At 37.7% G+C, this 13,804-nt stretch overlaps 1 protein-coding gene across 2 annotated transcripts; it reads left to right on the forward strand.

The window, feature by feature from the left end:
- Positions 1-1,154: 1,154 nt before the first annotated feature.
- On the forward strand, positions 1,155-10,228 carry im:7147486 (zinc finger protein 62 homolog). Of its 2 annotated transcripts, none has more exons than XM_027153728.2 (2): positions 1,155-1,312; positions 5,129-10,228. In XM_027153728.2, exon 2 carries the CDS (start codon positions 5,196-5,198, stop codon positions 8,844-8,846), a length of 3,651 nt encoding a protein of 1,216 aa, XP_027009529.1. In that variant the 5' UTR covers positions 1,155-1,312; positions 5,129-5,195; the 3' UTR covers positions 8,847-10,228. The 2 variants fall into 2 exon arrangements, with proteins under 2 accessions (XP_027009529.1, XP_027009536.1); XM_027153735.2 differs by lacking the exon at positions 1,155-1,312 and adding an exon at positions 1,839-2,215.
- Positions 10,229-13,804: the final 3,576 nt, after the last annotated feature.

Genomic DNA, 13,804 nt, shown 5'->3' on the forward strand with positions numbered 1-13,804 from the left:
CAAATTTTAAAGACCCGCCCAATGCATTGACCAAAAGGAATTCGGGTCGGGAGAGGGGATAAAAGCCCGCCCACACTGACAATTGATTGGTTGACTTACCGAAACAGGCCAATCAGGATGCCTTCTGTCTTACATGCGTTTAATGAGGTACACACGCATACTAGCACACACACACTAGGTCTATCGCCCCCCCCCCCCCTCTTCTCTGCAGTGCGCGCGCCTGCTACAAGGTTTGGAGCGTTTTGTCTCTATCGCGCATGCGCGCTCTTGTTCGCTCAGTCTAGACTTCGGGAGATTTTAACTAATTTGCGGGCATCAGGGAGCCGCTATCAATATGCGGGAGACTCCCGGAACTTCCGGGACACTTGGGATGTCTGCCAATGAGAAACTTAAAAAATTGTCTGGAATTTCCCAGACTGTTTAAAAACCATAATCAAATCGATGTATATAAACTTCTATATTTCTGAAATAGAGAATTAAAGCTTAAAAGCTGTCTCTATTTTTTTCAAATTACACCGAAAAGCATGAGATATTTTGTCCGGCTTAACCATCTCATATGTAACGGTTCTACCATGTAATGTATCTTGTCAGTAGCCAGTCACTCATTTCACTTATGTAACTGCTTAATCTTGACTACAGTCAATAGTCATATTTTTTAATTTCAGAGAAAGAGAGAGAATGAGAGAGAATATGATAGAGAGAATGAGAGAGAGATCTAATAATAATCTAGATTTTTTTATTCTGTCAATTCTTTTACTTTTATTATTCGTTATTTCCTTTATCATTAATTATGTTTACCTTCTGCTCTATGTTTATGTTCTGTAAAGCTGCTTTGAGACAATGTCTATTGTAAAAACCGCTATACAAATAAACTTGAATTGAATTGAATTGAATTGAATGAAGAGAGAATATGAGAGAATATATGAGAGAGAGAGAGAGAGAGAGAGAGAGAGAGAGAGAGAGAGAGAGAGAGAGAGAGAGAGAGAGAGAGAATGAGAGGACAGTGAGGGAAATACTGTTATATTTTCTGTTATAACGTATGTGATAACATTAACTTACTTATTTTACAGATGTTCCCCATCAAAGATAAAATAACTGCAATATATTTTTCTCTTTATGTGGGTTTCTCAGTAGGGCTTTTATTGTGAATACGCCTACTTCCGGTTTATGTCTCGGAACGCCCAGTATAAGCTGGTCCTTCCATCGCTTACTCAGACTGCACCGACAATGCGTGGCGATAAGTTAAACCTAACCATTGCGTGAATGTGAGGTTCATATTCACAATGCTTTGCAAACTGGAACGATGACACAAGTAAGTCCTCAGTACTCATTTGTTTTCAAATGAACAAACAGTTAGCTGGTCAAGCTAATTGGCAGATTCTTTACAAATGAAACCAGACAATGCTAAGGCGTTGACTTTTACTGTTAAGTTCTTAATTACGCATTCTTTGTTGATTTTTTTTATTATTATTAAGTTCTAGACGTGTAGTGATTTTGTAGACTAGATTTGTTGCCTGCAGCGCATCATACCAGTCAGTATGCGCCATCTGTAAACTAGGAGGCCTACTTGCGCAGGCCTACGGTGTGCTCGCGCGACACACTATTTTCAATTAATAAACCCGCATTTGCACGTAATTTGAGATGAATACATAAGAATACTAGTACACAGTACATGTCAAGTAGGAATCAACCATGAAACAGTTCGCTACTTGAGAGGCGAGTCAGTTAACATAGATTTACCACCTAGTGGTGGGATTCGCGATTCATTCTTTGGAACGAATCAGATGAATCGACTCCGGTAAGATCTGAATCGATTTTTTCCCGCTGTTCGAAAATATGTTCTTGTTGCGTTCCGTTGGTTCGGAAGTAACAATTCACAGATCGAATTCGCCGAGCTAGAAAACGACGTCATGCCGACCTGTGAAATTATACGAAGTGGGTGGGAAAAATATGGACGCTTCCATGCTCGTCTTTTGTTAGCAACAAGCTAGCCAGCTTACCTGTGATCAATGACGTCACAACTAGAGGTCTTCATGGATCCACTTAGATCTGAAAACCCGAGGCCCGACCTCGGGTCTAAAAGTTTCACGTGTGCCTCGGACACGGGTCGGGTCTAATAATAGCAGAGAACTTTAACTGTTAATGTTTTGGTTTTAGAAGCAGCGAGTGTGTGTGTTGGTTAATATAAAGTAAATACAACACGACTCGTTTAAAGGTAAGAGATCATACTGGTTTATTTCTGAATGAAAAATGTTTTGATTTTATGCCATTCATAAATTCAAGTCCAAAGCCGCATGAGTGTTATAACGTGAGAGTTACTTCCATTCTATTAATTTGAAGGGTTTGTCCACGTTCTTAGACTGCTAATATTTCCTGTAACCCAATTGTGGCATTTAACCGTCTCCTTGCCACATAATGCTCCACTTCCTATTGTGAAAGAGTTGGTGACACTGACGCTGACAATGTCAGTGATGTGCAATGAAGTCAGAGGGATTTTATAAAGTCGTGGTCCCTTATGGGGTATGTTAATGCAAGAAGAATGAACACGTTTAGCCATGACCAATCAGCTATGGAACAACCTGTGGGCTGATACTCAGTACAACCGCAATCAAGCTTGGGCAATATTGCATAATTGACCCACAGCAGTTGCTGCTACCCCGTTTGCCACATGATGCTTGTACTTAAACACTCCTCAGAAAGTGCATGTACTCTGCTATATAAAGGATGCCCATTTCACATCGCAGCAAAGCACAGTTGCCTGATTTTATAGTTTTCCCCAGAATAGACTAAAGGTTGGCTAACAGAATGGTGTATCTGAATATTCAAAACATTTCTACTATGTGATTCTGTTTGGCAAAAGATTTTTCTTTGGCTGTGTAATAAAATGAGGTGGACTTCAGGAAGTTCTCAAGATTCTTGTGAGGATTTAGTTAATTTCTTCAGGTACTGAGATTTGGATTAAACTCGTTCTGTAAACATCACCAGTCTAAAATAGAGTAATTTAATTGTGGGTTTTAGCACTGTTTTAATGTAATAATACAAAACGCAGACTCCGTGGCTGATTTATGAACTCCTAAGCTAATCTTTTAGCATATTAGTAAATAATTTAGCATTTTGAAAGACTGGCAGAAAAGAACTCAAGAAAACAAATTAATTTTCAAAGGTCCTGGGGTGATCATGGCTTCAGGTCACAGGAAATTCATAATGTCCTTTTGGTTTTGTATGCTCCCAAAACGTTTGGGAACCCCTGAAAGAATTGTTACAGGATTTTACAAGTTGGCATTAATCTTAATTATGACGTCTTTTTGGTTGCTTTTTCTAATGTCATTTTCAGGATTTTTGAAATAGTTTATTATATGTTAGCATTAAATAAGTCAGATTATTAGTTCACTGAGGATCTTCACAGGCCTTTTTTTTTCAATGCCACTTTGGCCTTTTGTTCATGTTTTAGGTCAGTGAAAATGGGGTTACTTATTTACTTATGTAAATAACTCTGTTAAAGTTATAGTCCAAGTAGACCTAGGAATCTGCTTGTGAAGTAATAATAAAAGACTTTCAGTTTACATATGTAACTTGCCAAGCTAAAAGGTACTCATGCTTTTAAAAAATTAGCATATATAAAATTAGCAATGTGTGTGTAATGTGTGTGCGTGTGTGTGTGTGTGTGTGTGTGTGTGTGTGTGTACACATGTGTAGTCAAATTACAATATAACTAATCATGATTTGACTGCAAGAATACTCATCTTTTAATTGGTGAGGTAAACTTTTTTGTACAAAAATTAATGTTTAGTCATTGTTATTGTGAAAGTGAAATAATTGCTTCTATACTTGTTACACAAAATTGACCCTTCCTATTCATTGTGGCCCAAGATGATTGGCTGATGCTAACAAGTTGTTGGGGCTAGAATCTTTGGACATCAAATTATTTATTTATTTTTCAGCTTTATTATTTTTTTTAATGTCTTTATTCTGTATCAATTGTACTAGTGCAAGGCAAAACATGGTGACATATTTGACATTCAATATATATCTCTCCTCTTTCAATTTAAATTTTTTAAAAAGTTCACTTCTTTTCTCCCTCCATAAAAACATAATTTAGGTAGAACTGCTATCATTACAAAGCACAATCAAAATGTTGAGTGCACAAATACACTTAAAAAAAATTAGAATTAGTGAATTTTTTTTAAATCTTTACTTTGTTTTTTAATATTTGAGTGAAAACTTTGCTCTGCATGTCATTTTGAAAGCAGCACTTGCGTAACTATGCATGGAAAATCATAACATGTAAATAGCAGAAAACTCATGTTTGATACACAAGTATGGAAAGGCTGCACGCACAGTTAATCAACTTTAAACCAAAATCATGAAACCACAAATGGTTATGGATTATTTAACTATTGTTTTTCAAAGCATCTTGGATGCTGTTAAGGCTTCAAGACTTACTGTTTCTTGATTAGACACTAGGGCTGACCCATTTAAAAATAAGGACCAGGAGACTTGACCTACCTTTTGATCATAAACCAACCTCGGTTTTCTTCCAACGAAGAATAAAACATATCGAACGTTTTATCGAATACATTTTTTATTGATATTGATCACGTGTCTATCGCGATACATATCGTTTTAGCGCCCATCCCTATTAGACGCTAAAATGTACAGAATTGGATATACCAGCACAGCGACAGTTTCCCTCACAATCCAGGTATGCAGGTCAGTTGAGAACTAAACTAAATTGCCTGTAGGCATGAGTGCATTTTTTTTTTGTGTGTGTGTGGTAGTGTTGGCTGCTCCCTGTTCAGCGGTTCACAGTTAATGTCCACATATTACATTCTGCTTCCTGACGCAAACCTCCCATTTTATCCTGTCTTGGAAATGGCACTAAGGTTTAACTTTTCAGTGGCTGGGCTTGCTCCCTGCCTGGGAATCAAATCCGGGAGAGCACAGGATCCTGCCGCTGTACCATCAGGAGCCTGTGTGTTACAAATAGCTAGCATTGCAGTGTCCCTTGAAAATAATATTTTGATAATTATGAAATAATATATGCTTAATAATTCACCATGCTGATTATTTTTTTTAATGGCAGGGAAACATCACCTGTTTGATATTGACTTATGTTTTTCTTTTATAGGAAAACTTCAAGAATTGACACGGCTGATTATATATCAATCAATACTGTCTTCCTCTGGCATCCCATAATGCTTGGACTACAGGAAACAAGACCAGCTGGGACGTCCTCCACTAAATCGTACAGCTGTGTGGCATGTTCAGCCACATTTCATGGCTTAGCATCACTCTTGGTACATCAAGCATCTCATGCCAGTGAACTTTCTAGTCCATTAGGATCTACATCACCTGTTTGCAGTCACTGTGGTGGATTATTTGCAAGCAAAGAACTTCTTGATACACACCAGTGCATGCTGGTGCCTCCTCCTGTAAATCAAGATTTACACATATGTGAATGTGGGGAAAGGTTTCACGACATTTGTGCTATTCAGGAGCATAAAAAGACGCACGAAATGAAAACGTCTACAGAGCCAGATAACGTTTCTTCGATAAAAATTGAAGTTATGACCGATGTCTGCCACTCTGCTCCAGTTCTTTCTGCTGAGAACTCAATGTCCAATGGTACTAAGGAGTCACTTCATGTGCACCCACAGACACTTTCTGAAACTGAAGGAAAAAAAGACTGTGTATCTACATCAAATGTAGCTCCTTTGCAGAATCTCCTCTCAGGAGGGCAGCAAGATGGGTTGCTACAAACACGTGTGTCTAGTCCTATGATTTCCAAATATGCACGTAGTGACTTCTTTAAAAATAACGATAAGCTTGAGGAAGATGAAGATCTGAGTAGTTCTGATGGTGAAGAATCACAAAAACAGTCAACAGTAACAAATAAGAAAACACTTCTTAAAATGCTTGCTTCTGCCTATATGAGCCATAGACACCCAGCCCAAATTCAATGGGGCCAAAATAAGAGGGCCCTTCCCCCCCGAAAAGTTTCACCTAGGGCACCTGCACAATCTCCAGAATCTATGTCAACATCAAACCCTGAGTGCTCTGTTAATCAGCTAAGACAAAAGGTTGCAAAATGTGTCCCCAGTCGAGATGGTTGCATACTCTCACATAAGATTTTCTCCAACAAACGCAGTGTTATATCTGTGACCAAGGCTTTGTGCCCTGTGGTAGCACTCGAGACCCGTCAAAAGCTTTACAGGGACAATGTCGAAGGTAGATATCAGTGTGGGATCTGTCGCAAGGTTTTTCAAAGCAAGGACAGCTTAATAATACATCACGCCTTGCATAGGAAGGAGCGAGTAAAATTTTGTCGCCGTTGCCAGGAATTTGTCATCAGTGTAATTTCTGTTCCTGATAGCCATATCTGTACTGGATCTGCTGGAACAGCCAACTCTTTTCTCACAGTAATGTATCGGCAAAAATTATTTCACTGTAAATTGTGTAATCGGAGTTATACAAGGCGCCACAGGCTTAAAACACATAAATGTCAGTGGTTATCTGCTTCGGCCCGAAGAGATGCTACAGCCCGCAATATTAGATGGAGGCCTAATGCAAGAGAACAAGACTTCTCAATAAGGGACTCAACAAGCCATGTAAATGTTGCTGTGAATACTGAGGTTAACTCTATCAAGACTGAAGAAAGTGCAGAGTCTCCAGAGAAGGACAAAATTCAGATGAACACTAACTCATTTAAGTCTGAAACGTCACCCAAAAGTTTCCCACCTTTTCTTCCCAATAAATCAAAATTTGCGTCGGTGGAGTCAAAAAAAAATGTTAATGAAACTTTAAAAAGAGAGAAATCCATAAACTCTTCATCGTCTGAATCTGAAGAAAGGGTGGAGAGTAACACAGAAGGAAGCGAATTGTTACAAAGAGGCCAATGGACTATACCACTTGATGATGCTGAAATTGATGTGCTGACTGATGAAGAAAATTGCAATAATTTAGAGGAGGCACTCAAGGAAAACACTGATGATGAAGTCATTATTTTAGAACCATCTGTTAATTGTGGAACCACAAATTCAACACCAACAATTAAAGATTATCAAGTGCATGTTTCTGATGGCGGAATAAGGCGTTTTTCCTGTAACAGGTGTCAGAAAAGCTATTCTAGGCGTTTTACACTAAATCAGCACCTTATGATTTGTAGATCAAGAAAATTAATGGAGCCAAATACTTATGGAAACATGTCAGCTAATATCCTTGGTATGAAGAAAAAATTTCCATGCCCCCATTGTGGTTCATCATTTACTCGTAAGGATAATATGAATATGCACCGAAAAAGATGCCAATCCATGAGAGGTACGAAGACACTGGAGGGAAATGGGATGCTAGAAAAGCAAAATCAAGCTGCCCAGGGAAATATGTTTGTGTTGCCACCAGTTTCAAAGAGCCAAGTGAACCAGGAGGGCACTAGTAATGTTGGAGGTAGAAGCTGGGGCATTATGTCATTACCGTCTGTGCTCCCCCGAAAAGTGACTTGTGAGTGTGGTGCTAGTTTTACTTGCCCTAGACTTTTGTTTGAACATCTGCAAATGCATGCACTAGAGTCTTACATCTGTTCCCATTGTGGTGAGAATTTGCAGTCATGGGCTGATTTTGAAGCTCATCAGCAATTACATCTGCAAACTTCAAGGCCAAAAACTGATGACAAAGGATCACAGCAGCAATCACATATTCAGCCTCCGTTTCAACAAGAGCCAAATATGCAGACAACGGTGCAGAATTCAAAAGAGACTCAAGATCAGTTTAAGTCACGTTTAAATCACAGGCGCATCACAGGACCATATGTTTGCCACAGGTGTAAGAAAATCTTTAGATTACGCAAGTCTTTGCTACGGCACTTAACACGGAGTTGCAAGGGAGATACTACTACTGAAAACAAACACTGTTGTTCCCGCTGTGGCATGACTTTCCAAAACTCTTTAGCCCAAGATATCCACATGCGAGGAAACACTTGTACCCCTGCTTTCAAACCTCTTCGATGCCCAGTGTGTGTACGTTGGTTTAGCAGCCTTGAAGGACTTAAACGACACTTGTTGTCACATAGCCAAGAAGAAAGTTTGACTTGTCAGATTTGTGGTCAGAAGTGCTCCAGCCATGCTGCACTTGAGGAACATAAACGGAGTGTCCATAACATAAACAAGGGTTCTGAGTCACCTACTGTTCAGTCAGCACATGTTTCACAAAGCAGCTCATCAGATGCCTTTCGCTGCCAGATATGTCAACGCAGTTACCCAAAACTCCAATCCCTGAAAGACCATCTAAGAAAGGTTCATAGACCAAAACACCTAAACCCAGGCAGTGTTGGCAATTTTGAGTTCAAGGAACTGTCAAGAGGCATTGTACAGCATAGTCAGTCCAAACAGTTTCAGTGTCACGTTTGTAATCGCACCTACCAAGATAATCAGTCCTTGAAAAATCACAGGAGGAGGGTTCACCGCATTCTAGGAGGTGGGCTACAGCCTTCAAGAGGAAATCTACAGCAAAGTCATTCCAATCCATTTCAGTGTCAAATCTGTTCACGCACCTACCCTGACATAAGGTCACTGAGAAACCACAGGAGGCGGGTTCATCGCATCCTGGGTGGTCTCGGACTTGAAATATACAAGGGGAGTACTCCTCAAAATCAGGGTAGTCTTTTCAAGTGCCAGATTTGCCAGCGCAGTTATCTAGATATAGAAGCACTAAATAACCACAAAAGAAAGGAACATTGTATTTTAAGGGATGTACTCGAGTCAACAGACACGGATGCCACACACATGGAACAGTCACAGTCGGATGTTTTTCACGTCCCAGATCCCAGTGGAAATTTTGAAGCTATTGCATAATTATGGTTTTTGAGTAATGAACTGAAGTTTGAACAGAAATCACACGGACTGTGGGACTTTTTAGTGCACCCAACATTTACAATTTCAGTAGAATTAAGAAATGGTCAAAGTAATAGCTTCAAAATAATTTATCTGTAAATATGTTGGATGCTTTCTAAGGTAAATATTCCTTAGCTGTTTTAAAAATCTTACTCGTTGATGTTCTCATTTAATTAGTTGGTGGTTATTACCACCAGTAGAATTTTACAGTGGGCAGTTGTGTGGGCTCTTCCTGATTGCTAAATGTAATTGGTTCCAACATGCTGTCGTTTAGTTGGATAAGAGGGAGTGTTTCTTCATCAGTTTGTACAAGAGATTAAAGGTTAATAACAATTGCATAACAGCTGTAGGTGTGTGACTGGTTAAGTGGACACATGGCTCTCATGGATTGTACTGACATGGTAGGGTTAGTCATTTTACCTGGAATTACTGTAATATTGCTATCCAATAATTTTTTTTTAAATAATTCATTAATAAAACTAAGGTTTTTAAGAAGACGCATAGCCTTTTGATGAATATTGTACATTTACCAGGCCACGAGATTCAGGATCTTGGCTTTCCACCCTTAGGTGTGCTAACAATGGGCCTTATACATAAAAACTGGTTATGAACAGATTCATTTGTAAATTGTGTACATGTGAAATTTCTAACCATAAAATAATCCCATAAATTTGGAAAACAGTTTGTACAATATACATGCTCTCGTGTGTGGGAGTGTTTGAGTTCATGCATTAGATTACTTAATCTTAACCTTGACCTGAGCTTTAAATGCCCTTATCCAAAGCAAATTACATACAAGAATAAAATGTTTTGAATCGATCAAAAAATAAATCATCCTTCATTAAGAAAGGGATTAAAATTTCATCTTCTATTATCAATATTTTATCTGCCATAGAAGTGAAGCCTTTTCTCTTACCATTTATTTTAGATTCTTAGCTGGAAGTGCACTTGAACTTGGAGTTTTGTGGATGTCACTAAATCTGTTTTGCCAGTGGAAATGTACTTTTTTTTTTTTTTTTTTTTGGCTTAAGGCAGCTTTATTAACGATTGCTAAATAAGGTCTATATAATAATTAAGAAAAATCAAAGATCACACTTTTACAAATGTGTGTATAGTACATCAATCTCAATGTAAATAATGCTTTTTCTTTTTTTTTTTTTTTTACTTTCTTGCACTCATTTTTAAAAAGGCGTTCATGCATGAAAAGCTGAAGAAAACATTGTAAATAAAGGTGTTATTTGTTCTCGGTGCATTGTGAATGTATTAAAGTTTGTTTACTGGAAATGTTTTGGAAAACTCACTATATTGAACAAATAAATGCTAAACTGTGCATTTCAACTGTATTGATTTTAAGTTACCAACCAATTTATTTGTTTAGGTTTTTTTGGTTATTAATATTTCATACGTCTATATAATATAAATTATATTCCTCTGTGAGGGTTTTCCTATAGATTGTGGAACAATCCACTACAAAAGCATTAGTGAAATATGGCACTGATATCAGTTTAGGAGGCATGGCATGTAGTGTGTGTATGTTTGTATGTATGTATATATATCAATATATGGTCAAAAAGTGCTATTGTATAACCAGGTGATTCATTTTAGTTACCACGGGAAGCTTTTTGTTGACATTATGACCTCTTTACTGAATAGCACTTAAATTCAAAAATTAAGGCAGTTACAGTCTAAATCCATTTCCTTGGTTTATAAATATTTAGTGTTCACTGAAATTGTCTGTGGTCTATGTAATAACTAATATGGGGTGGATGGTAGGGGAAAGATGGATTTTGTTTCATTGATTTATAGCTGGAGTTGATTGATGGATCAAGGGGATCCATGGATCATCATATCTAACCTGGAGGAACCCGATGAGTGTATTTCTGCTTTTGAGGTGTGATCAACAGCTAATGACAATTTTGTTTTTGATACATTAACAGTAATGTTTTTTAAAGGTATTGTGAATGCAACAATCCGGAGCCAAGGCCAGGGAGCAGACATGCAGGATAAGATGTCTTCTATCTGCAACTAATCATCACCCAAGTTTCACAATATTAAGACTGTGTCTGATCCCAAGCTAAGCAAAAATATAGAAACGCTTAGAAAATTTGTTTTAGTAAACTGATTAGCACAAAACTAAATCATAGTGAATTCACAGCTAACACCTTTGATCTGAAGCTAGGATTCTTAAATATAAGATCTCTTGCATCTTAATAGATTATTGTCATTAATGAAATTCTTACTGATCAGGAGTTTAATATACTATATTTAATAGAAACATGTTACACCAAAAAAGTATGTAGCAGTAAATGAAGCTTGTCCAACCATATATAGTTATATACTGTACATCAGCCATTCGTAATGGGAAACTAGGTGCTACAAAAAACAAAAAAACAGACATAAATTCAGCACCTTTGAAATTTTTATACTAACATATGTAGCCACAAGAAGTCTATAGAGACATTTCCACTAATTGTTATTACAGACCCCTAGGCCCATATTCTAAATTTCTCTGTGCATTTGAAGATTTAATTTCAAATCTTTAACGCAGTAATTGTGTGTTCATTTTGATAAGTTAGCAGTTCGGTTGGGGTTAATCAGAATGTAATAGTACCAAAATCATAACAGATCTTCATTCACAGAAGTCACATTTCTACATCTGAAGCTATCCCAGACCATTATCTTGTCTTGTTAAAAATGTGTCTTACACATGACATATGCACTCACTGTGATAAATGTGCATTTATGTCTAGTACTGCAGAAAACATTATAATAATCTCCAAGAATTATCATTCATGATTGGATCACCACCTGACCCCAAATGGATCAAGTGACTGATCAATGGTTTGCTACACCCTAAATCTTGTAGCCCCACTTAGAATGAAAATAATTAAAAAGAAAATCCTAGCACTTTAGTAGAATGACCACACAAAAAAACAATCAACTGGGATAATAAAGCATACAGCGGTGTGAAAGTGTTTGCCCCCTTCCTGACTTTTTTTTCCTTTTGCATGTTTGTCACATATAAATGTTTCAGATCATCAAACAAATTTAGATATTATTCAAAGTTAACCCATAACATGCCATTTTTAAATGATGGTTTTTATTATTAAGGAGAAACAAAAATTCATGGCCCCGTGTGAAAAAGTGCTTGCCCCCTAAACCTAATAACTGGTCGTTCCACCCTTAGGAGCAAAAACTGCAATGAAGCTTTTGCGAGAACTTGCAATGAGTTACAGCGCTTTGGAGCAATTTTGGTCTACTCATCTTTGCAGAATTGTTGTAATTCAGCCACATTGGAGGGTTTTTGAGCATGAACTGCCTTTTTAAACTCATGCCACAACATCTCAATAGGATTCAGGTTAGGACTTTGACTAGGCCACTCCAAAGTCTTCATTGTGTTTTTCTTCAGCCATTCAGAGTTGGACTTGCTGGTGTGTTTTGGATCATTGTCCTGCTGCAGAACCAAAGCTCGCTTCAGCTTAAGGAAACGAACAGATGGCCGCACATTGTCCTTCAGGATTTTTTAGTAATCTGAGACAAGCCTTTATGTTCTTTTTACTTAGCAGCAGTTTTCGTCTTGGAACTCTGCCATGCAGGCCATTTTTGGCAAGTCATTAACACTGACCTTAACTGAGGCAAGTGAGGCCTGCAGTTCTTTAGATATTGATGTGGGGTCTTTTGTGACATCTTGGATTAGTCAGTCATCGCTGCGCACTTGGTAATTTTTGTCAGCCGGCCAATCCTGGTTCATCACTGTTCCATGATTTCGCCATTTGTGGATAATGGCTCTCACTGTGGTTCACTCTAGTCCCAAAGCTTTAGAAATGGCTTTATAACCTTTTCCAGGCTGATAGATTTCAATTACTTTCTTTCTCGTTTGTTCCTGAATTTCTTTGGATCTTGTCATGGTGTCTAGATTTTGATGATCCTTTGGTCTACTTCACTTTGTCAGTCAGGTCTTATTTAAGTGATTTCCTGATTGCAAACAGGTGTGGCAGTAATCAGGCCTGGGTGTGGCTAGAGAAATTGAACTCAGGTGTGATAAACCATAGATGAGTTTTTGGGGTGGGCAAACACTTTTTCATGCAGGGGTTTGGTTTTTGTTTTCCCTTAATAATAAAAACCTTCATTTAAAAACTACATTTAAACTGTTTACTTGTGTTATCTTTGACTAATATTTAAATTTGTTTGATGATCTGAAACATTAAAGAGCATTCCCCTTACTGTCAAGCACAGAAGGTTATTTTATGAGGCCAACTCATTTAAAGAGCTATTTTACAAGGTTTTATCAGAAAACGTTTTAGAGTTTCTGTCATATATTAATGTAAAAAATTTCATTTAAGTTGTCTATATTTGTCTATATTTATTTCTTTGTGATTTTCAGTTATTGTAGTTCTTATTAACCGTTCTTGCCATGAAGATAGCTTCAGTAGGTGACATGGCAGTAAATTATAGCAACCAACCAACCTGAAACATTAAAGTGTGACAAACGTGCAAAAAAAAAATCAGGAAAGGGGCCAATTCTTTTTCACACCACTGTAAATAGTGTCAATCTAAACTGGCAGTATTTTAATGAGCATGGAAGGAAGCCTCCTGAGCTACAGGAAATCCAGATAATACAAAAAGCTACCGAACTCCTAAAAATAATCAATTCTGCCCTTAGCATTGGCTATGTACCAAACTCATTTGAATTAGCAGTTATCAATGTCCCTTTAAAAAAAACAGAACTTGACCCTCATCATCCAACTATAGGCCGATATCAAACCTTCTCTTTATCTCCAAGGTCCTAGAAAAGGTTGTAGCACAGCAGTTATGCTCATACCTACATAGAAATAATATCCATTAAATGTATCATTCAGGAATTAGGCCTCATCATAGCATATAGACAGCACTGGTTACCAGTGGACCTGCTACTGGCT

Source organism: Tachysurus fulvidraco, chromosome 3, assembly GCF_022655615.1.
Source record: "Tachysurus fulvidraco isolate hzauxx_2018 chromosome 3, HZAU_PFXX_2.0, whole genome shotgun sequence".
Lineage (NCBI taxonomy): Eukaryota > Metazoa > Chordata > Actinopteri > Siluriformes > Bagridae > Tachysurus > Tachysurus fulvidraco.

Bases quoted from the DNA above. Each gene is read 5' to 3' on its own strand.
- im:7147486 (XM_027153728.2), top strand. From the start codon at position 5,196: ATGCTTGGACTACAGGAAACAAGACCAGCTGGGACGTCCTCCACTAAA.